This window comes from Mytilus galloprovincialis, chromosome 9, assembly GCF_965363235.1.
Source record: "Mytilus galloprovincialis chromosome 9, xbMytGall1.hap1.1, whole genome shotgun sequence".
NCBI classification, from domain to species: domain Eukaryota; kingdom Metazoa; phylum Mollusca; class Bivalvia; order Mytilida; family Mytilidae; genus Mytilus; species Mytilus galloprovincialis.
The window spans coordinates 40,065,220-40,091,575 of NC_134846.1; the positions used below are offsets into that span (position 1 = coordinate 40,065,220).

Here is a 26,356-nt window from a genome sequence, read left to right on the forward strand (position 1 = left end):
AAAAAAAGATTTTTATAGTGTTTTCACATATTTTGGCCTTTTATTCTATCGCGGTTATTTAAATTTCAAATAGTATTATAACATGTATAAAAAGTAATGATTATAAACTAGACTTTGTGTGCAGTTTTCCAAACTGATACGATATTCCCGTGCTTGTATTTCCTGTCATGATTTTCTTGATAGAGGGTTGCTACTCACAAGGAAGCTATTAAACCAAGAGTTCCAAATGGTGAAGTTAAAATCCTTCTTCATAAATTTTACGGACGCCATCACGAGTTGGTTGACCGTTATTGAATATAAGTACAACCCCCTTCTTTTTCATGAATGTGACCTACCGAATTAGACTATTTACCGGGTTTATTATAACATGAGAACACGACGGGTGCCACATGGAGAGCAGGATCTGCTTACCCCTTTTGAGCACCTGAGATTACCCCCATTTTTCGATGGAGTTCGTTTTGCTTTAGTTTTTAGTTTTCTATTTTTTGTTAGGTGTACTTTTATTTTTCTGTTAGTCTTTATATTTTTAGCCATGGCGTTGTCAGGTTATTTTCGATTTATGAGTTTGACTGGTATCTAGTATCGTTCGCTCCTCTTTTTCAATTCAAAATCTTACATAATTATCAACTTTAAATATACTATACGTTACGTCAATAAGTGAATACGTATTATAGATATACACTTTTCATCAGGGCATTGCGTAACGCTTATTACAAAAGCATGTGATTAAATAGTACAAATGGTCTCTCATTTTGGTTTTTTAAGTAGATTATGTCATGATAGTACACATTGTGTTGAATTTTACAATTTTTTTAATACACATCATTTAATTTCCGCTAGTGCAATAAGCCTGTTCATTAAAACCATATCAGGCTGGCGAGTTTCACCATGTCCAATGTTATTCACAATTTATATATATTCGTAGGACGTAGATTGGAACAGCTATAATTGTTTTCCCAATACATGCAATAATCTTGATTTTTTCCACATCAGATGTACAGGATGCAATGATGGAACTTCTATATTTTAGCCTGGCTATTAAATGGAAACTGCGATACATATATCAAATTTGTGATTTATTAATCAGGAAATATATACAAAGTGGAAATCATGGAAGAACACTTCGATTTTAAAACATTGCCTCATTCATTTGTAATAGTTTACCGCTCACATGGTTTTTAAAGACCTTCAATGGTCTTTGATTACATCCTCTTCATTTGAACTTTGGTAGATACTTCTCGTATTTGCAATCATTCCACATCACATGTCTTTTCGTCTTTATTCAGTTCAATAGGATCAATCGGATCTGAGGTCATTTATTGTATTCATTGAAAGAGTTACATTTTCGAAAAAAAAAAAGAAATGTTAAAACCTAGGATGAAGTTTTCGTTTAATAGTGTATGTTTTTGTAAAAGAATAGAACATAAGGGAAACAAATATGTAATACCTTCACTCTATCAGTTCTAATAACGATTATAGTAGAATTGGTGTCAAAATAATAATCTATACAGGCGTTTATACTGTGAAGATGGCCCATGAGTAGACATATACTGTTACTTAAATCGAAAATTGCGAACATAATGATTTTGTTCTCCATTTTTTTAATATTAAGTGTAATTATTGAAATATAGGTAATTCATTATAATGCATTGCTAAAACTTAGATAATAAGTAATGCACTAAGTTATTTTTCTAACAACATTGAATGAGAAAAACATTTTAATATGAACGTACTTCAGTTTTAGGAACCTTTAACTCTCTTCTTAATCGAATTGTAAGACCCGATCATGAACGTTGATACATAAATGCGTTTCATTTTCTCATTTTTTTTTATCTTTGTTTCATTTTCTCATTGATCTATAGCACCGGAAACTGAATGTGAATACTTCACAATTGTATGTATTAAGTCCTCGTGTATATTAGTTTCAACTTCCTTGTTCGTTACGCTTTAGTTCATTCATATATATCATCTTCATTGTGTACACCTATTAAAAAAATGGTGAAGATAAGTAAATACAATGTACTTTGGCTTGTTTTGGAATGTAGAGTGTTGTTTGGTCTGGGAGAAACAGGTAAGTACAACACCATAGGAACTATTGGCCACAATTCCATTTAAAGAGGACCTAGTATGTTTGTATTTTTTAAATTCAAATTATGTGTACTAATAAATACCTGAGTTTACCTTGTGTACATGTACAACAAAAGTATTGCATTGTATTTATTGGAAAGCGTAGTAATGTGCGACCATTTACGTTATGAAAACGTAATGATAGAGGTTTCTCAACATCTTACGAACGAACAAGAATTGACCTAACTTGACTAAACTTGCCGTAGCGAGAAAAGAGGGAGCATTCATTTATTCAATACTTTTGGACTATCGGTCGTGATCTTCTTCCCTTTGAAATTTCTTTTACATAAAAAATATATACATCTGGTTACATCTTCTGACATCAGACTCGGATTTCTCTTGAACTGAATTTTAATGTGCGTAATGTTATGCGTTTACTTTTCTACATTGGCTGGAGGTATAGGGGGAGGGTTGAGATGTCATAAACATGTTAAACCCGCCGCATTTTTGCGCCTTTCCAAAGGCAGGAGCCTCTGCACTTTTATATTTCCGTAACTTATTCCCAAAAATAATTTAACAGCAAGTTGGACCAATTGGATCTAGAGCACATTGAGACTTTCCTGTTGGGTGCTTTATTCTAGGAGACAGAATTTACCCAAACTCATGCTCTTGTATTCGTTCTATTTTTATAAGTATGTGTTGATACAGTGGCGGAACCAGAACTTTTCATAAGTGGGGGACTGCTGACTGGGCTTTTGGTTTGAAGGGTCCCTTCTGTCATGCGTCAGTGTTTCCCTGTATAATAAACATTTTTTTCCCACGCGAGTGGGGCGGGCCCTTAGTCCCCCTGGATCCTCCAATGGGAAATAATAAATAAGAAATACTAAAATTGTGTCAACTAAATCACATTTCAATCAATTTTCAAACGCTCATCTCGTTGTGAAAAGCAGGGAATACTTGCAACAGTACGTTAAACATCCAACAATCAATCAAATGAAATGCAAATCAGACGCGCCGATTGTTTTAACTACACAAGGGATATAGATCGAACGCATAGATTCGACAGGTACAAACAAACGAAACTCAACTAAGAATACGTAACATTCAACAACAGAAAATAAATTGGAACACCAATTTTTAACCACAAAAATTAAATGCAAGGTTGCAAAAAGACTTAGGCAGTTGTTAACTGTCTTTAAACACACTGCAATATCGGAAGACATTTATCGTCGATTTTATTATAACAAAATTACTGCTCCTTAACGATTCGTTCGTAGAGTTTCGTCAATTCGTAAGAAGTTGAGAAACCTCTAATATAAAATAAAAGATTAAACAAGATAGTGCCGTTCAAGTCAAATACAAACTGATTTGAGTAGAAGTTAAAGCCAATTTTTGATGGTTTTAAAGAAAAGTATTTTATAATGAAATTAAATATACACATGACAGTTGAATAAAAATTGATGGAAGTCGATGAGCATAAATCGACTGTGCAAGGGCTGTATAGCCAATCAAGGTAGTTAAAAACTTCCATTTGTTGAGCAAAAATCCGAATATTCCGATTTGGATTTTCCAAACTATAACTGTTAACTTTGATATATTGTTGATATTACTATTTTTTTTCAAATGCAAATGCGGATAAATTACTTGATAACAAAAATGTTGGAAAAATTAAATGTGATATAGGCACACACATACTGACTGCAACGCGAAGTTTTCTTTTTTTAACCTTCAGTTTCAAGACAAATTTAAAACTTTTGTCTGTGTGTGCTGATGATTGGACATATATTAATATTGTGATAGACTGTATATTTTATTACCAGAACCTCTAGTGAAAGCAGTTTAATCTTTTATCTCTTTATCATAAAAGAAACTGCTTTCCTTTTTTGTTATATAAAGAAGTAATTCATTTTAACAATTCAGAAATTGTATAATCCAGTATTTGACTTCACAACGTATTTGAAGGTAGATACAGTGTCGATTGGTTTTTTTTTCTTAGATAAGAAAACAAATTCCATTTGGGGGACTTTCGGATTGAATTGACTCCATAACATTAAGGTCCTTTGTTGAACTCATGATAGATCCTCTGGTAATCGATGTATTGCTGTGTGCCGAACACCCAATGGTATCGTTCTCGTTGTGACATTTGACTGAGTGTCGATTTGCATGGTGGAGGATGGATGCATGTAAGGAGACGACTTTTTTACGACATGCCTATTCTCTCACGTTGTTGACATATTCAACTACGATATTAATTTCTCTTATTTAATTAACATCCTATTTCATAATGTTAATCTTACTAACATCATAATTCTATGAGATTAAGTAGTCATGTGATCCATCGAACATGTGAGAAGTTGTCTTAATTGACACTGTTATAACAGACAACAAGGAAAACAGCAGACGACAAAGATATCCGTTACTTTTAATTCCTAGTATGAGCACTAACATATGGCGTGGGGTTTAAATACTGTATTTCTGAGAATTGTATGTTATAAAAACAGTGAAAATAATGACTGTTGTTAACCCATCGCATATTCAACAATGGCACATACGGAATAATGTTACTAAATGTTTTGATATTTTTTATTAGTATTTTCGAAACTAAAATCATTAAGTAAACAATATTGTATTTACAAGTTTTTGGTTATGTTTGAAATTGGGAGAATTAAATTTCTACGTACATTTTTCAATAAATTGTTGGATGATATCAAACAATTTCGTTATCTCCTTGTATCTTAAACAATACATTTCTGCATAAGGAAGAACATTCATAAAATATTCAGTTAATATTACATTATACGTATAGTTTCGTTGTTCAGGAAACAATACATCCGACGAAATTGTTTCTGTAAATTATGTGGATTAAGTTTTAATGTAATTTTTTGTAAATATTTTACTAAAATTTATGACAATTAAACATGCCAAATCTATTCTAGTCAAAGTGGGAGGTACCGCCCTAAACAAGATACTTGTCTTTGTTTCAAAGTTTTGTTGGATACTCCTGTTAGGTTATCTAATTCTTTATCATGTATGTTTTGTTGACTTTGGCATTGAATGATAGGAAACATGTTTTATATGAGTGTAGAACTATTATGTAGCTTCATCTTTGTTTTGAAAATAAGAAAGCTTTATTGCTTGTTGGCTTAGTTGATTCAAATCTGATTTTACAGCCCTAATCTATTTTGATTTATTTTCTAGGGATTGAAGTTTTTTTCTTTTATTGACAAAATTGCTGTCCGCAGTGAAAAGTAAAATCCCAAAAATACTGAAAAAGGAAAGTACCTAATCAAATGACAAAATCAAAAGCTCAATTACATCAAACGAATTGTTATCAACTGTCATTTTCCTTTAAATACTTGGTACAGTAAAGAGGGTCTTCAGAAATACTGTGAAACTGTTTACTCTCGTAGTGGTATGAACTATATGAGGATTATAAAAAAAAAACTATAAGGAACTTCTGGATAGTATTAAATCTTTATCTTTCTCTGAAATATATCATATCAATTTTTTAGATTTTTTAACCCGTTATACCACTCCCCATGTGACATTGAAAAAACGTCTAAACGGAATAATCCACAACGCTTTCAATAAACTTAATTCACCTGCATATGAAATACACATTTTTCAACTTATTTGGTATTCAAAAGCTTGCAGTTGCTACCTAAAATTCAGCAAATGTCACCGTGTCTGAGCTGAAAGTTGATGAACCAGGGTTATATCAAAACACGTCTAAAAAAAGTTCATCGGAAGATACAAATAGCATGTTGATAAATATTCCGTATGAATTTCACATAAAATACATTTGTACATGATGGTCTCAAAGTATGGATCCTACATTGTAGGTACTGTCGTTATTTATCATCTTGTAAATTTTTATCCCTCTCTTTTTGTGATGCTTATGTGCTTTAACGTTACGATTTTATGGTTATTTTTCTTTGTAGACATATTATTTTTTTTATTATTAATTAAATTGATATTACATTGTTGACTGCTGTACCCCTATGTTTGAGTATCTCTGTTTATTTTGTTTACACTTTGTTTTCAATATAAAGGAATTGTAAGCGACTGTCATACAAGTGAGAGGTTTATCAAGCTATTAAACCAGGTTAATCCACCATTTACTACATAAGGAAATGATTGTGCCAAGTTTGGAATATGGTAGTTGTTTCCATTCGTTTGATGGCTTTGAGCTTTGCCATTTGATATTGGACTTTTCGATTGGAATTTTCTTTTGGAGTTTGGTGTTTTGTAGTTTTACGTTTTGCGTTAATGCGTGTGCAAATTTAAAGGGTATGCTTAATGGACCTCACAGAAGATTTTTTATTTGAAAAAATGAAATTCACAAGATGAACTTCTCTATACAGTCTATACAAATTGTGAACAAATAGCACAAAACAAAAACATAACATCCAATATAAACCTCACTTATGATTGCATAATTAAAAACAAAAACTGAAGTGAGAAATAACAAAAATGTGTATGTGTTTGTAAAAAATAATATAGATTCTGTTTTTATTTCGTCTAACTGTAGGAAGTTTAAAACTGACTTTATGTGAACATCCCGAACAAGAACATAAAACAGCGAGTTGTCCTTCAGACAAAATATTACGTTTAGGAAAGATAACATCTGGTGGATTTGCATGTCAGGATTACAATAACAGAGATATGTGTCACTCAAATATAAATACTTTCTTCAAAAACAATTGTCTTCAAAAACAAAATTGTATTCTTCCCACCAAAATATTGCCTGATAGTAATTGCCAAAGACAACCAAGACGTTTAGAAGTAGAATTTGAGTGTTCTTGTGAGTATATATTTCAAAGCATAATCGTATCTGAGCACGTTGTGCCCCTATCAAACACACACACACACACACACACACATTTATTAATTGTCTTGTTGGCTATTGTTTAAATATATTTTGCAATGTATCATCCATGTTTTGATAGTCATATAGTTTAACAATAAACTAGCCAATTATTTACATTACGTCGCATACCAAAACCAAATATCCTTCGCAAATGCTTTTTGATTATCAAAAATTACAAAACATTAACATTTTTATTCTGTTTTTTTCTAATTTGAAATAATGATTTGTATATGACATGAAAATCATGTAAACTTGCGAGCTGATAAAGAATAATACTAATATTTGATAATCAGAAATGAGGCAGCCATCCGCTGTATGTTTACTGACTTTTCTATAAAAATCATATAGTTCCTGCATCAATGGTCTTTACAATTTGCTACATAATACTCCAGTGAAAGAGAACAGAACAAGAACATGACTACACAGAACCTATCAAAATTATTTTGAATTAATCAGTTCATTTTTGTTAGATAAATTAGCACAGTAATCTTCAATAAGAAATACATTTGATTTTTTTTGCGAAGTACATATTAAGGCATTGGTGAACATATATTTGAAATGATTGTTGTTAAGATATTACATGATATTACATGATAATACATTACAAACCCATCAATACATAATTAGGGTCTATCAGCATCGCCCAGGACCAAATCACTAGCATGTTTTCTAACAGGACAGTATATGTTGAAGTTATCCAAAATCAAACAGCTTGCAAACGTCAAAAATAACAAATACACACTGAGAGATCACCTAAAAATTTCAGCAATATGCTAACTTTATTATCACACTATTTATTTTAGTGAAAAGGCAAACACTCACTGTTTATTCACCGTGTGTATGTTGGCTCTAAATCAAGCGATTTTGTCGAGAAATTACACGATTTTGATACCCAGCAACCTTCAAATGATTGAAAACAGGATGCTGTAAAACATACACAATTCATTCAAGAAGTGCATTTCTATTAGATGAAATATATTTAGAGCATTATTGTCAACTAGTATTTTACAGTGCTATTGTGTTTAACCAATCGTGTTGAATTGTTTTCGTTTTCGTTTGTATTGTGAATGCTAACATGAGTAATTGATAAAAAAGATTCACTGACATCAACATGTTTTCCATCTTATATAATTAATTGAAATCCTTTTTAAATGTTTTTTCTTTGTTTTTAGTACTGTTGTCTTTCAAATATACTGTGCATACCTGTGCCAATTCGTTAGCAGAAGTGCACTGTCACCTATGGCACTATATTGAAATTAAAAAAGTCAAGTCCATCAGTGATGAAAATTTTTGTCAAAGTAATGTCAGTAGTTCTGCCAAAGACACTCTTATGAGCTTATGCGACGGCAAACACAAGTGCTTGCCAGATACAACAAAGCACTTGGGTTTATTTCATGAAAGATTGGCCATTGTTTCATATCTGTGTAAAGGTAAGGATAATAGACTGTAAATAAAGGCAACAGTAGTATGCCGCTGTTCAAAACTCATAAATCCATGGACAAAATACAAAATCGGGGTAACAAACCAAAACTGAGGGAAACGCATTAAATATAAGAGGAGAACAACGACAAACCATTAAAATGTAACACACACAGAAACGGACTAAGCATTAGACAAAATCCTATGAGAATAACAAATTTAACCTCAAAGCCAAATACATGAATTTTGGGATAGATAAGTACCGTGCCACGTCTTATAGTAATGTGTATTCACACTACAAAATAAGAGAAAATAAACGACAAAACGGAAACTCAACGTTAAAATGTAACACACGCAGAAACGAACTATAATATAACAATGGCCATATTCCTGACTTGGTACAGGGCATTTAAATAGGAAAAAATGGTGGGTTGAACCTGGTTTTGTGGCATGCCAAACCTCCCTCTTTTATGGCCATGTGACATGTAACATTAAAATGACAACATAAAATTACAGGACTACAATATAAATAAATAGGAGAACATAATTGACTTACTAGTGACACCAGGAAACAAAAGTTTGAAAGCCGAAACAAGTACAAAGTCGAACAGCATCGAGGACCAAAAGTTTAAAAAAGTTGTGCCAAAAACGGCCAGGGTTTTCTGTTAGGTACAAGAACATCCCTATTATTTAGAATAATTTATACTTTTGCAAACAGTAAGTTTTATAAAATGACTATTCAAAAGATATATGATAAAACTGAATTATTAACTAATTACAGGAAACAACCGAAATACACTACATAACCCGACGAAACACTAAAAGTTAAGACAAGAGGGATTATATTTCGTTCCCTATTGTTAATATTCCTTTTTTTATGGTGTTTTTTTTTACCATCTTACGGTGTTTATATTTCACAACTTGTTCGCTATGTCAGTGTAAGTTGTGACGTTTTAGATTTCAATGAACGTAACTAATGTATAACTGTTAAAAATATGTAATCATGAATTTAGTTACTACAAATTAACTGTAAGCTTGTGTAACATAAATTATTCCATAGATACAAATATTTGGTTTTGAAATTTGGTTTTACATGTAGAAACGTAATTCAAACGGAATAGCACATCCTTTTTTGTCACGGAGTTATTGTTTGCCGTGCCCTGATTGGCCCCGGAAATTTAGAAAGGATCCTGGTATACTTGTCGATTCTTAAGATTAACAAATTCTGATAGGTTACCAATTGCTTTACATTTGTAATTGCGGGGCTTTTTATAGCTGATTATGCCTTATGGACTTAGCACATTTTTGAAGATCGTATGGTGACCTATAGTTGGTTATTTCTGTGTCATTTTGTCTCTTGTGAAGAGTTATCTCAATCATGCCACATATCTATTTGTTATATTCAAATTTGAATAAATATGTTTAAGCGTGGTCTAGCGGGACGGCTAGAGTACAGGCGATTTGGTGTCATGATATCTCAGTAGCATGGGTTCGAATCCCGGCGAGGGAAGAAGATAAAATTTGCTAAAGCAAATTTACAGATCTAACATTGTTGGGTTGATGTTTAGACGAGTTGTATATACAATGTACATAGTCATGTATCACCATCACTGCTGGTGATTCGATGGATAAATCTGTTGTAGAGTTGTCACTGACTCAGACGTACTTATAAATGTAATTATTTTCTTTTACTGTATCTTGCATTAATTTGTAGGATCCTTTACTATAGATAATTGAGCTGATCTGTTACAATAACATCTCCATGTCTTATATATAATGTACTGTAGTACAACGCTAAATTAAAACTGACGAGGAAAGGTAACATCCGGCCACCGAAAGCTTCATTAAATAAAGCCCAGTTGGTCGTGTGGTCTAGCGGGACGGCTACAGTGCAGGCGATTTGGTTTCACGATATCACAGTAGCATGGGTTCGAATCCCGGCGAGGGAAGAACATAAAATTTGCAAAAGCAAATTTACAGATAAAACATTGTTGGGTTGATGTTTAGAAAGAGTTGTATATATAAATATATACATATATACACCTCGTCTAAAATCAACCCAACAAGGTTAGATCTGTAAATCTAACATTGTTGGGTTGATGTTAGACGAGTTGTATATATATATATATATATATATACGTCTGAGTCAGTGACAACTCTACAACAGATTTATCCATCGCATCACCAGCAATGATGGTGATACATGGCTGTGTACATTATGTATATACAACTCATCTAGCGTCGTACTACAGTACATGCTATATAAGACATATATATATGCATATGGATCTCTAGGTGTCGGTAAGATATACATTTAAGGAGTCAATTAATAATACCAGGCATCAACAAAACATCTCATCACAAAAAAGTACATTTATTTCCTGAAACCAAATGACACCGTCAAACATTGTTTCATCTTGGTTTGAAGTAAATGTGCCACAACTAATTGTTCTGCAATTTTAACTAGTTGATGGTCTGCCATAGAATAACGTATAGTATTTTTTGTAAAAAAAAAACATACGTAAAAGTAGGATAAATTTATTTAATCTGTTGATGTTCTGGTTGACTTATCAGTTTACATTTATTTCTTTTCTTTTCCTTTTTACTACACTAAAAGTCGATCTTAACGTCCATTACACCAAATGATCATTGAATGTTTTTTTTCTTTTCTTTTCATTCTGCTGTGATGAAACGGGTTCATTAGCAAGACATAGTCACTGGGACTGTGTTGAAAAGACAACAGCTAAACAATTTTGCTATGGTATCATTTATGGACATTTTGACAATCCAGTTATTTGACGGCCTTGAGATATTCTGTCGGGCTGCGGTTTTCCACCTTAACATGGTTATAGTGATAGCAAACTGTATAAATCACAATGGTCGAAATCGAATAAGAGTAGCATAAATTTCACTTTGAAGAAAAGAAAATGTAAAACAATGTCCTTTACCTGCATTATATGTTTTCTCAAACGATTGATCTCAATAAAAAACACTTACAATAAAGTCTATACATTTAACAGCAACAATAATTTGTCTGCAGACTATTGTTAACTTTCCGGTTTTATGCAGTGATGTTTCTTTCCCCCATCTCATGATGTGTATGTTTCCCAACTTATTATGTATGCCTGTTTTTGAAGTAATACTTATGACTTCAATGAATTTAGGACGTCACTTGGCGTAGAGGTTTAAACTTAGTCGGATGTGTCTACTTTTGTGTTTCAAATGTCTGGTTATGTAAATGTATTTCAGTTGTTTCCTGTAATTAGTTAATACTTCAGTTTTATCATGTACATCTTTTGAATATTCATTTTATAAAATTTACTGTTTGCGAAAGTATAAATTATTCTAAATTATAGGGATTTTCAGGTAACTAACAGAAAACCCTTGCCGTTTTTGGCACAACCTTTTTGATCTTTTGGTCCTCGATGCTGTTCAACTTTGTACTCGTTTCGGCTTTCAAACTTTTGTATCTGGGCGTCACACGTAGGCCTTGTGTGGACAAAATACACTTCTGGCGTATTAAAATTTTGAACATGTTGCCTTTTGTTGGCTGTTGTTCGTGTGATTCTTTGTCAATTGTGTTCTCCAATTTATTTATATTGTAGTCCTGTGTTGTCATTTTGATGTTATATTTCAGATGGCCATAAAAGTGCGAGGTTTGGCATGCCACAAAACCAGGTTCAACCCACCATTTTTTCCTTTAAACATGCCCTGTACCAAGTCAGGAATATGGCCATTGTTATATTATAGTTCGTTTCTGTGTGTATTACATTATAACGTTGTGTCGTTTGTTTTCTCTTATTTTTGAGTGTAAATTCACATTGCGATAAGACGTGTCACGGTACTTATCTATCCCAAATTCATGTATTTGGTTTTAATGTTATATATATATGTTATATTTGTTATTCTCTTGGGATTTTGTCTATGTGTGTTACATTTTAGTGTTATGTTGTTGTTCTCCTCTTATATTTAATGCGTTTCCCTCGGTTTTAGTTTGTTACCCCGATTTTGTTTTTTGTCCATGGATTTATGAGTTTTGAACAGCGGTATACTACTGTTGCCTTTATTTAGACGTGTATAGTGGAGAATATTAAGTCTTAGGTTTCGTTCTTACATTAAACATTTTTCAATTTCTTTTAAAAACACAAAATCTGGTTTGGTAGTTTGGTTGCACGAGAAGAAATCTTTAAACAAGACGGATGTTGCATTCGTAATTTATGTCAAATATAAAGCTTTAAACCGAAATACGATTTATATGAATATAGTTCTCTGCAATGATTTATTTCATTTATTAGCTAGCTCATTTAGTACTGTAGTATTCTTTTTGAATATATTGTCTTTATCGATACTAACAGTATGAATCATGATGTTTTCCCCTTTTTATTTTTATTGTTGTCATTTTGTAAAACCCGGACTTCGTGGGCTAACTATGCGATAAATTAAGGATTGTTCACATAAAGAAAGACTATACGCTGAATTGAGCGTTCCCAATTCGTTTGAATGTCAAGTTACTGACAAAACCTATTGTTATACGTCAGGGGAATAAACGTTACAAAAGTTGTTTCAGATGTGAGTTAAACGCCATCTCCTTTTTTATTCCGGCTTCAATGATGAATATTTTGTGGGCGAAGCGCGCGTTTAACGTACATCTTAATCCTATGATAAGTTGTATTACTATATTTTGATATCATGTGTATGATATTATTCATAGAAAAATCAGTATTGACAATCTGTATTCCTATCTTTTCAGAACAAACAGATCCACTAGTTACAGAAAGTATACAAAGTACATCATCAGGTAAAAGTGTCGTATTAAACAGCGTTTTTTTGAATTTTTATATTCATTCTTGGTCCATGACAAATTACATTTATCCATTTGAAAGAATCAACTATAGACATATGTTGCCAAAAACCTGCTTTAGTCATATTTTATATCCTCATTGAAAAATAATACTTAACATTTATGTAGTTTATGTTGCATGTGTTTAAGATTTTAACATATAGATATTCGAGATATATATTATATGTCATAATAGATCAATAAACTTAACCTTTTAGTTAAGTTGCTTTTATTTTAGCAATACTTAATATTCTAAGCATACCAATGTCCGTTAGATCAATAGCGATAAAATGACCAAAATTAAATTATGAGCTGGCATCTTACTTTTTGGTGTAACACTTTACGTCAATACCTTATTGTAAGGAGTTGTTTTACATGTTTTACTTGAGTAGCATTTAGCCTCTCTATCTCTAGAATAGACACCGAATAAAATGTCTCCATATTATCTGATGTGGCTGCGTATTTATACATACGACAAAGCCTAACGCACCATTCTAAACATATGTGTTAACGTCCGAATGAGCTCGAGATCTGTTAAAATACAGGAATATTTCGAAAAATGACGTTTTAAACCATACCTATTTTATACAAGTTTAGGAACTGTCAGTCAAATTTCTCGTCACGCAGGCAGGTTAATGCAGTTTAAAAAAATTTAGCAAGGATTTTCGGTGTTTGCATCGCAATCTAAATCTGACGTCATTTTCCTAACTATTCGACACGTGATTGGCTAGAACGTTTCGTCGACGTCAAATTTGAGCTTGTCACCAACAGCTGATCGGGCACCTTGTTATGATAGAAGTCAGTGTCTTCAGTTCGACAACAACACGTTAATATAGATGTGGGCTGCTTATATTTTGAGGTACGTTAGTTTTAAATTATTTTAGCCTTCTTCCAAGGATCTTGGATATTCATTTCATTCACGATTATGAATGTAGTCTGAAGAGAAAGCTGCATGTTTACTTAAAAAATGTGGTTATTTACAAGTTTCGCTGTAGTATGATGTGGGCAGTCTGTTGAAACTTCCTTTGAATTAATTTTTCACGTTAACACTATTTTACTTGCTTAGGTATAAACAATCCAATCTTTATTAGCTATTGACTTTATAAAAATAATTTCACGTCGACAGATTGCAGACCTATCAGGGATGCATTCATGCGGGTCAAATGTTTAAATTTAGGATCTCGGTGGTCAGAAACCATGATCAACCCCCCCCCCCCTTAATTAGTCTCGTATGCAAACACCTTAACATTTTCTTTAAATATCTATTAGGTAAATTTTGTACCTGAATCTTAAAATCGATCGCATGTTAAATCATTCATTATTCCAATTTATAACATATTGTAGAAGTAAAACAAAGAATTATTCAAAATATATGCATGCATGCATGACTCTGTGCATCATACTTATGCCTCAGTCTGTATTTAGTAAAATTGTGTAAGCATTCACATGAGATGTTATATGTGAGAAATATTATTTATTATCATGGCCATAATTTATTAACAACTTAAAGTTTTCATTTATGGTTTTAAATTTTATGCTAAGGTCATTATAGTATTATTTTTAAATCATCCCTTTTAGTGTACATTTGAATTTTTTGTCTTTATTAATTTTTTGTCTTATCTTTTTTTTATATATAGACATAAGATTAAATTAAATATGTACTTTTAATATTGATTAACTATAATAATGTGTATCTGAAGTATATGTGTGTTTGTGTAAATCTTTTCAAATTTTGACACACTTGTTATAAAACAATTTACACCAACAGATCAATCTTAACTGTGTAATTATTGTAACTTCTTTTGCAGATTGATTTACAACTGGCACTAATAAGTTGACTGTTAATGCATAAAGAGTGTAGTTTCTATGATATGAGGTCTACACAATTAAATGTAAGTATTAATTGTATTAAAATGAATGTTTCCCTTCAGTTCTATATTTTATATACCATTTTCTATAATCTTTATCTGTTTTGCTCATTATTCTCTATTCTTTGTATTTTAACACACCATCATTCTCTTTTATTATCAGTGTTTTCTTAATCTTTAATGTCTCAGCCTTTAAATTTTGCACTTTTGCCCATAGGGATTATTACATGATTGGTGTATCTATTCTGTAAACACCATCCAGACCCTCAGTTTATGTGAATATATATAAGTTATCTGGTGTATTTAGTCACACTCACCCAATCTTGATTAAGTCATATTGATTATTAATAACAAATTGGTAAAGCAATGTGATGGGTAAATATCAGTTAAAGTAAGTTGTACTTACAAACTTTATTGTACTTTTACAGACAATTAATCAATTAAACTTTGTGTCAAGTTTTCTTTTAATTCAATAATAATTAAGGAATACACAAATGTGACAATTTTGACTGAAGTTTTCTATTTGTATCATAATATGAATACCAATTACTTTTTAGAATGAAATTCAAAACAGTGTAGCTGTGGCCATTGATTGACACATTTAAATCATCCATTGACTGGGACAATTTACGTGAACGTTTGTCTGTAACGACCACTGTTCATGACGTACCTACGATAGACATTTAAACTGTGGGGTCACCAAAGGTTTCTTAACGCCTTTAATTATAAAATAATTCGAAAAATTAATCAGGAATAACCTTTGTGTTTTGATTTATATAATTGATATAAATCAAAATATCGTGTTATTTCTGATTATTTTTCGAATTACTTTATTTAGGTGTTGAGAACCTTTGGTGATCCCATAGTTTAAGTGTCTTTAAAAATTACATAGTGAGCATTGGTCGTTACATACAAACGTTCACCTAAATTGTCCCAGTCAATGGATGATTTTAATGTGTCAATCAATGGCCACAGCTACACTGTTTTGAATTTCATTCTAATTCCATTAATGGTTTACATATTTTTTTCAGTACATGCATGAAGATGACTTGGAGGCAATGGTGTCATACATGTTAGTTTTAACTATAATAGCCTAACTGAAATTTGAAAAAAGTTATCAGAGGAAAAGAGTGACCACTTCTTTCTTATGAAGATCAACACACACAAGGAAATTATCAGACAATTTGTAACCAGATATGGGGGCAGTATTAGATATATGCATGAAAAGAAAGTGAAATCAATATTTTTTTTAGATAAAAGCTTGATGATATAAAAAAAATATTAAAACAGTGCTGAATATGAAAACCCCATGCCATGTCACATGTAACTTTTGGAATGCAGAGATTTTCAGTATTACAATAAAAGGAAGGATTTGATTACTGTTAAAACTGACTCTGGAACATTCAAGACAAAGAAATAAAGAAATAAAAACATGAGAGGAAATAACTGTGCACTTCTTTTTTGAAGAATCAACACACAAAAGGAAATATTCATATCATTATGCATCATGTGCAGTAGTTGAGATAATTTTGGATATTATATACATAAAGCTGTGAACTTAGTGATAATTATAATTCAAACATCATATGTGGTACCTGCATGTACTTACTGGTATATATATTGTAATTCACAACATTTTACATGGATATATAGGAATATTCTTTGCATGATACATGTGAAATAAAAAAAGACAAGTATAGGAATAAAGATTTATCTAGTACAGCATTATCATATGAAAACCAGCAGGATGATACATGTATATGTCTATACATTTATTATGGATCATTGAAACCTACAAGGAAGTATTGTATGCATTGTTATAAGGATTATTAGTTTAAATTCAATGTGACATATATATGCAAATTGCATGCCTTTTGTTTTAATTTTGAGAAAACTATTTGAAATGAATGAAAAAATTTAAGTTTCTTTGACTTTTAAACCTTTGAAATAGTCATATTTGTATGTAATAGGCAGATAATACTCATACTGAACTCAAGGCTTTCACATGCATACAACTTTATTGAATAAACAAATAGATTTATCTCAAGGAAATTTCTTTTTTTAATGTTTTTTTTTTTTTCTATAATAATTTACTGTTTTGTACTGGAAAAAGTGCAATGAATGAATGATGCACGTTCAAAAAATGAACATAGCTCTAGAAATTATTGCTTATAGCTGATATAGTTTTAAAAAAGACCCATTTACACATGTGATGTGAAAGTAACTGATCCTTATAATTCAGTGAATTAATTAAAAATGTTTTTAAATAAAAAAACATTGAAAAACTTTAATAGGGCTGAATAGATAACTATTTCTCATAAAACATGAGTTTGATAGAAGGGGCTACATACTTCCATGCACTAGTGCTATTTTAAAAAGTGTTTTCCCTATCAGGAGAATCATTTTGTTTTAGAAATACTGTTATGCCGTTCGTCATCACGTTATATTTCACTACGCTAAACCTTGGTAATCTAAAAGTCGTAAAGACCCTATGATATTCAAATTTAAGGAAGGAAGCAAGACAATATTATTTGCAATCGGCAGATATGACACACATATGTTTAGAAACGAACATTTGGTTACGAAAACCCTCACAAAGTATAACGTCAGAGTATTCCCCCTTTTTTCTCTTCGTATGCATGGTGATTCTTTAAAGATTCATGAACAACTCAAGTATGAAAATGTGAAAAAAAAACATTATTTTACATCTTTAATGTGTTTATCTCTAGTCAGAAACTATCAAAATGTCGATTATTTCTTTCCCTGCATTTTTACACCGAAAAGGGGAATAATCGATCTGAATCAATTCAGTGTTTAAATGTCGCCGAGTAAGGACTTGAATATCATTCATCTATAAAGATCGCATTGGCACACCCCGTTAACATTTATTGATCTCTTTAAAACTTGGCATACTTATTCTTGAAAAGCTCATGAATACGAAGATTGCTGTTTCTTGTTTTTAAAATGAAAATAAACATATCTAAAATTGGTAAAATAGTTGACTTTTGGTGGGGCCACGGTTGGATTGTATGTCATTTCTGTTATTTTTTATTATAAAAGGGCACATTTAAAAAACGAAACAGCTGTTACGGGAAAGATAACATATTTGTCAACCAAATACAACTTTATTTTTATTCATTTGTCTAGTTCTATGGGGTGTGCCAGGCTCTTGAAGTTGGGCGTTCACACGCCATCTTTGAATGCTGCCCGTTACCATGGCAACCAGATGGAGGGTTCTGAGACACCAAAAATTAAAACTTTGGATAATATTAGGGATGATAAAAATAAGTTCTGGGTATGAAAGTATCTAGACAAAAATTCTAAATAATTTCAAATTTCATTGATTTTTATATGAATAAATAGCCGATTTACTCTCGAACAGCATTAACCTACCTGCGCACTATCTCGTCACGACCTAATATGCGCAATGATAAAATAGTACCTTTATTAAGTATTGTTTAGTGTGTTGTATGATGTGTTTGTGAATAACCTCCAAATAAAGGCAACAGTAGTATACCGCGGTTCAAAACTCGTAAATCTATGGACAAAAAAAAAACAAATTTGGGTAGCAAACATAAACTGAGGGAAATGCATTAAATATAAGAGGAGAACAACGACACAACATCAAAATGCAACATACACAGAAACGGACTAACCATTAGACAAAACCCAACGAGAATAACAAATATAACACCAAAACCAAATACATGAATTTGGGATAGAAAAGTACCGTGACACGTCTTATAGTAATGTGAATTCACACTCAAATATAAGAGAAAACAAACGACACAACGAAAACAGAACGTTTAAATGTTACACACACGGAAACGAACTATGATATAACAATGGTCATTTTCCTGACTTGGTACAGGACATTTTTAAAGATAAATTGGTGGGTTGACCCTGGTTTATGGCATGCCAAACCTCGCACTTTAATGGCAATGGTAAATATAAAATTGAAATGACAACATAATATTACAGGACTACAATACAAATAAATAGAAGAACGTATTAGACAAAGAAACACGTGATTAATAGATAACAAAAGGCATCAGGTTTAAAATTCAATACGTCAAAAACGCGCCCCGTCCACACAAGACTCACCAGTGACGCCCAGATATAAAAAATCGAAAGTGAAAAAAAAAGTACAAAGTTGTACAGCACTGAAGATCAAAAGTTGAAAAAGGTTGTGTCAAATACGGCAATGTTTGTATGCTTGGGATAAGAACATCCTTATTATTTAGAACAATTTATGATATGCAAACAGTAACATAATTAAATCAACTAGACACTAAATCGATATTTAATCATTTGAAACGCAATTATAATGTTCTTTATATCTTTTGTATCTTTACAAATTTACCCAATAATAAAAAAATATAATTGCTTCCTCTCGTGCATAACACGTTGCTCGTTGGTATATACTCTGAAATAAAAGTTCAATGGTAGAGTATTGGATGGCATGCAATATATGATAAAACTGACATTAATTTTTCTTAGTGTCATTTTTTTCAGATCCTAAACTTGATATGACAACAATATTCATTGCAGATGCTACTGTTGAACGTAAGTTATCGGGATAGGAACAAATATCGTACGTTTTATTGGTTTACAAAACATTCATCATTACAAAAAGTTGCACTCTTTACTCATTATTGAACGTCGTCATCAGATTATTCTAAATAAAATAAAATAAATTTGGAGTGATAACAATTTATATAAATACCCTTTTCAATGGACCATTTGAAATATTTGTAAAGATGTAACATTTAAAAGACAATATTAACTTGTCTAAAGTATTTAAGTTTTTCTAAAAACTAGTTTCTTCTTGTCATAGAAGACACACTGCCTGAACTGAAATTTGATAAAGATCACCGAATAGAAATCAATCACCATTCACTCAATCAAACGTTGCACCTGTGTGGTCTAGGATGGGATGATTACGATGCTGGAGTGCTCTGTAAATCTATTGACAGAACCTGGATAGGAAAATCAATAGTTGTCGACAACATGCAAGATTTGACGGTTGCTCCTTATTCCCTACAGTGTGGCGGACTTGAAAAAAGTTTGAGTGTAATTATACGACGGATGTGAAAGGTTGTAATATAGCAAAAGTAGCTGGAGCCATATGTTGTGAAGGTACGTAAACTTTCTTCAGATATATATTTTTCATCATGATCATTAGCTTTCCGATAGTATAGTATCCCTTTGAATGATAAAAATGAAATATACTTTAGACGAGTGGTTTCAAAGCTCTTCGTGTATTTTTTTAACAGGAACTCATCCAAATTAATTTTATGTAAGGGTCATTTTGAAAAATTGTCAAAACTTGAGATTGCAAAAATGAATAAATGTTACTGTATTTAACCAGTTTCTTCATATTAAACGTGCAATGTTAATTATTTCACTGTGACTTTGAGATGAGGAACAGCAATAAAAACGGTGTAACTTTGCTCTGTTTTTTTTTTAATTTTAGTTATAAAAAAGATGTGCTATGATTACCAATGAGACAACTCTTCAAATGACACAGAAATTAACAACTATAGGTCAACGTACGGCATTTAACAATAAGCAAAGGGCATATTGTATAGTCACTCCCAGTTTTGTTGGGGTTCTTTAGTTTTCTATGTTGTCTTCTGTACTATTGTTTGTCCGTTTGTCTTTTTTTAATCCATGGCGTTGTCAGTTTATTTCAATCTATGAGTTTGACTGTTCCTCTGGTATCTTTCGCCCCTCTTCTATAGAATTCACTGAAATGACTACAAGGCAATTGTGTTTCGTTTGTTATCAAAACATATATAAGTAATCAGAATAAGATGAGCTGCAAAGAATGAAACTATAATACTCGAGAATAATTAGTTAATTACCTGATCATATGTAATATTACTCGAAAAAAAACGGATCTTCACTAGAAGTTGACCGATTCACTAAGAAAAAACTATCTCAGCCAGACAATAGTGCATATACTCAAAACTTGAAACAATTCAATCTTATCTAGAACACAACATATTAAACAGTCTTAGAAAAGTGCACAGCAAAAACGGCCAACTGGTGTGTCCAAGCTAAAAGAATGCTACTGGCGGCTTTCTGAATTTTTTAGAAGAATTGTTTTGTATGTTACTACAAAAGCTCGTATGTATAAAATACAACAGTGTTGGTCAGTTGTTTTTTTCTTATAGTTGATGTGTTTCCCTCGGTTTTGGTTTGTGACATGGTATGTATTCTCCCAATCGATTTATGGCTAATGACCAGCGGTATACTAATGTTGCCTAGTTTATTGATATCATATCTTATTGTTATCGTCTGTAATATGCATGTAATAATAATGGTAAGATTTGTAAGATGTTAAAAGTCACAGCCTAACTGGTCGTATGATTATTATTATATCATTAGTTTCGAATCTCAAATTTATATACGGAAAACATTTGCCTACAGAATTTATTCGGTATGTTTCTTTTTCTTCTCTAGATACAGACAATTCAAGAAAATGTGTCATGACTCCCTCTTCTAATAAAGTTTCATCCGAATCGTCAACCATAGGTTTGTAATACGTACAATCACATAATCTTGTCTACGATCGAGGTCATGTTTAATGTTTTAGCATAGAGAATATTTTTAAGAGTAATGATTATGATGAAAGTCCTAAGTATAGTTGGGTTTTGACGAATCACTTTGAAAATATACTTTCATAACAAAACAACTTTATATTTTGTGACAGGTGGTTAACAGAACACAAAAAAAATATATTGCGATTTTTCAGTTCAAAATCTTTAATATTGATGAAATAAAAATTAAAACAATATAAAGAAAAAAGTCCAATCTAGAGAAATCAATTAATTTCTAATATACCTTATTATGAAAAAAATTACCAGTTATCTTCTTTTTCATATATTATTATTATCATTTATATTACTGTTTAATTTGCGTTTTGGTAAAACATAAAATTGGATGAAGAAGTAGTATGTACTATGTGTAAACCTAGTTCTAAGGATCCATGATATTCAACAAAAAAGATGAATACGTTTGATATGCTTGCATTGCTAAGTTTACCAGAAAACACTTGTGCATACATTTTCATCCTCATCAAAATCCTCAAAAATATGATTTTTTTCATCACAAAAGTATCTTCAACTTCTTAAATTCGAGGACATCCACATCATCAGAAATATGTTTTTTTGTTATCACATAGGTATCTTCAACTACTTAAATTCGACCACATCTTTACAGTATTCGTATCGTGGCCCTTTATAGTTTTTTATATGATATGTCTTCACTTCATTGTTGAAGATCATCGGGAACATATAACTGCACAGATACACGTCATGTAAATTGCGATGGATACTTGTCCTATTGCAACAATACCATATTATATATTTTTTTTTAAATAGGGAAGCAAAGCACAATAAGACGATGCAAGCACATACCAAATTTTAGCAATCAAACAGATATATATGCACCGATAAACATGGGACAATGCAAACTATGTTAACGAGAAATATGTAAAACTGTAGCAATTGACGAAATGAAATTGATACGATGTGAACTGTGAAGGTGTGTGATTGTTTTCCAGAAAATACTGCGATATATGTTGTAATGGTGGATAAAAATATTCGATAAGATTTCAAATTCTGATGGTTTTAAGTTTTTAAATTCGAGAAAAAAATAAAAGGGGTGAAAAAAAGATTTTATACATATATTTTGAAATATTGATTACAATATCAACATCAATACTTTAAATGTTTACCATACGAATTTAATTCACACTTCTGTCAATATACACTATGAATTTACAGGAGTTGCTGTAGGAATACCTATAGCTGTTATTGCAGTGGTCTGCATCATCGTACTTGTTTTGTTCACCCGGCGGCGAAGGTATGAATCAACCATGTCAGAATTTGATATTTTCTTATAATAAAAGAGAGAAAGATACAAAAGGGGCATTCAAACGCTTTGTTTGAAAATAACTGACAATGCAATGGCTAAAAAGAAACAGACAAACAGTCAAACAATAGTTCACAAGACACAACATAGCAAACTAAAGACTAAGCAACACAAACCCCACCAAAATCATTCCGCATAGCATGCTTGATCATGTTGATGGCAATCATTGTATTTATATTAAAATGTATCGTATTTTATATCGTGATTTTATATGATGTGTTCTTATATCAATTATCCATTGTCTATATAAAGTAGAATAGATGGATAATTACGGTCATTCAATATTTACCTTTGATTTTACTTGACATTGGTTACTACGGCAATATATTTTTTTTATTTGAAGGAGGCATTTTTGCTTATTCTTCAACATAACATATCTTTTAAGAATTGGAAATTATACTTAACATAGATAATTGTAAAGAAAGAATAAGGAAATATACTTTATAATATTTGAAATAAATTGAACTTTGTTTTCTGAGAGCTATCTAAGTTAAGATAATACTTCGTTTATTAATCTCTTGACACATATCGAATCGACACTACATCCTGTTGGGCGGTTAGTATCTTAATGAACTTTCATTTAACAACAACATTTTTAGAAAATGTTTTTTTTTTAAGAAATATGTGAGTTTAAGAAATCTAGTGTCGACAATGGAGACAACATCAGCACTTCATGTTGAAAAAAAAATATTAAGATGTTACCGTACTAACCAATGTCAAATAAAATCAAGGGAGATGTGCATTTCTTGACTTTTACTGCTGCACTGATTTAAAAATTATTTCAAATCAAGTATTCTCATGACCACCTTACAATATTACTACTCATTCGAACAGCACGTATTCGGTTGGGACAATTTCATGTTTATCAAATCATATCAGAATAACTGTTTCAATCTTATTGAAATTGATTTGATTTCCTCAATTTTCGTTTGTTATGTTAATCTCTTTCCCTATTTATGATTTATCTCCTTGATAAACTACTGTTATCTATATTTATCAACTAACAATATACAATATGAAAACATGAATAAAACAATTACGCTGAACTGTTTTTCTAAGCATTGTATTATGTCAAATATTAATGTTACCACGTTAGTTAGAACAACGACTGTACTGCTTAATGTGAATATACATCGCAGTTTAGCACAAAATGTCACAGATAGACAAAAATAACAATTGAATACCTACATGTCACTGCTTTTAATGCGATTGGAAGTCGTACTACACGATGACAGAAAATTTAAGCAACGAAATCTTGTGTTTCAATGTGATTCCCATTGGCTAAACACGATGCCAATATATGAGGCAACACAGTCTTGTGTACACAGCCTACATGTATACGTCTTGTTGAACAGATCCAGATATAGGAAGATGTGGTATAGTGCCAATGAGACAACTCTCAATCCAGTTAACAATTTATAAAAGTAAACCATTATAAATCAAGGTACGGCCTTCAACACGGAGCCTTGGCTCACACCGAACAGCAAGCTATAATTGGCCCCAAAACATACTAGTGTAAAACCATTCAAACGCAGAAACCCACGGTCTAATCTATATAAAAAAGAGAAACGAGAAACACGTATGAACTACATAAACAAACGACAACTACTGTACATCAGATTCCTGACTTAGGACAGGTGCAAACATTTGCAGCGGGTTTAAACGTTTTAATGGTACCCAAAACTTCTCCCTTTTCCTAAACAATAGTATAACATCTCAACATAGAAAAAAACACTTCAAAATATCAATAGGATGGCTTTACTCAATCAAAAAACGAAAATTAACAAACAATGAACGAATAAATTTGATCTTCGATACCTGAATGCAAATTAATAGTTAATAAAATTTATAAGGGATAAATAATTAAGGTCAGAAGTAAATAAACAGGTTTAAACAAAATTAAAGTAAGATACCACTGTGAAATATTAAACAATTTATAAAAAAAACATCACTTTTGAAAAAATCTGCTTCATATTCTACACAGGTTAATGAAAATAATTTTGTCATTACGTATACTTAATCGTATAATTTTGATGTTCATAGTACGAAAAAGTGAAAATTTGTAGTAATTCCAAATAATCAAAGCTGGTACATAGACACGATCCATATTAACATGAAATAACGAAAAGCATTACAAATAGTATCAACTGGTCAAATTAACAAGGAAGTACGATTTGAGAGTTAATTTCATGTTTTCGTATACAGTTCTGTGCACAACGTAGGCATGTATATTTTGGGATAAATATGGTATGGTTTGTTGTAAAAACCAATATTGCCTGCGAGTGATGTCAGGCTTTTTTGTATTTTTTTTTTATAAAAATTAAGCAACATAAATCTCACCAGTTCAACGTTAGAATATTTCTTCCTGAAAACAGTTTATGTGTAACTAGTGAAATATGTCATCAATTTAAAGAATGTCTAAATGATGCATGATGCATTTATTACATCAATCCTTGAGCGTAATATACACACTGTTTCAATGATTCAACAACTTACTCACGTAAATCATGAATGATTATAAAAGTTTATGTATGACAACAATTTGACTTTATTGTACATGTGTTGTACAATGTACCAAACTAATGATAAATCTAATTGGTACTATCAAGCGTGTTTGCTAAGTTATATTTCATTGATGACAAACGAACATTTCAATAAGCGGTGATAAATAAATCCCTAATCACTTAAATAATTAATTATTGTTTATGTTTTAAAAAAAAAATGACTTTAGTGTTCAATGTATCAAATTAATGGGCCTCTTCACAACACATATTATTGACAAGTGCTTTATTCTTACAGGGATATTCACAAAAAGTCGGATAAAAAAACAGATGATAACTATTTCGGTCATCAAGATATAGCACTCCCTCAACATACAACAAGTAACGAGATAATTTATACCCAGGCAAACAGTACAAACACGCAAGGAATTGAAGATGGAAAAGGCTATAGTCATCAACCGAAGGACACACAATCACCGTATGCCTTTTCTGAGGAAGGGGTATACGATAAGGCCAATGAAAAGAGACATGTTGTTAAAGACACAGCCATACACAGCCGTGCTATCGATACCGTGTATGATTCCCCTGAGCAACACACCAGACAAGAAAGGAAAGAAGGAACATATGACCACGTTTTCGGTCAGAAAAATGAAGATGATTACGATGTGACTACAAGAACATAACTGGATAAATTAAAGTTTAAGGCATATCACGAATCTCTTTTACGAACTGTAGACATATTATTTATACACAACATTTTTCATGTAAATTGGACTATAATGATACCCACCGGGTATTGTTTTTTTCATTTATTTCGATGGACTTTTCAAAGTAACATTAATAAATATAT

The 26,356-nt window shown here is 31.5% G+C and overlaps 1 protein-coding gene and 1 long non-coding RNA gene across 2 annotated transcripts; both read left to right on the top strand.

The window, feature by feature from the left end:
• Positions 1–1,947: 1,947 nt before the first annotated feature.
• LOC143046800 (uncharacterized) lies at positions 1,948–26,356 on the top strand. Its single transcript, XM_076219866.1, has 9 exons — positions 1,948–2,071; positions 6,599–6,871; positions 8,110–8,367; positions 13,107–13,154; positions 19,580–19,630; positions 19,902–20,203; positions 21,533–21,604; positions 22,858–22,936; positions 25,805–26,356. The coding sequence occupies exons 1-6, from the start codon at positions 1,996–1,998 to the stop codon at positions 20,156–20,158; spliced, it is 963 nt and encodes a 320-aa protein (XP_076075981.1). The 5' UTR covers positions 1,948–1,995; the 3' UTR covers positions 20,159–20,203; positions 21,533–21,604; positions 22,858–22,936; positions 25,805–26,356.
• On the top strand, positions 13,867–16,817 carry LOC143046799 (uncharacterized). Its single transcript, XR_012969286.1, has 3 exons — positions 13,867–14,055; positions 15,005–15,088; positions 16,096–16,817. It is a non-coding gene; the product is annotated as an uncharacterized LOC143046799 (long non-coding RNA).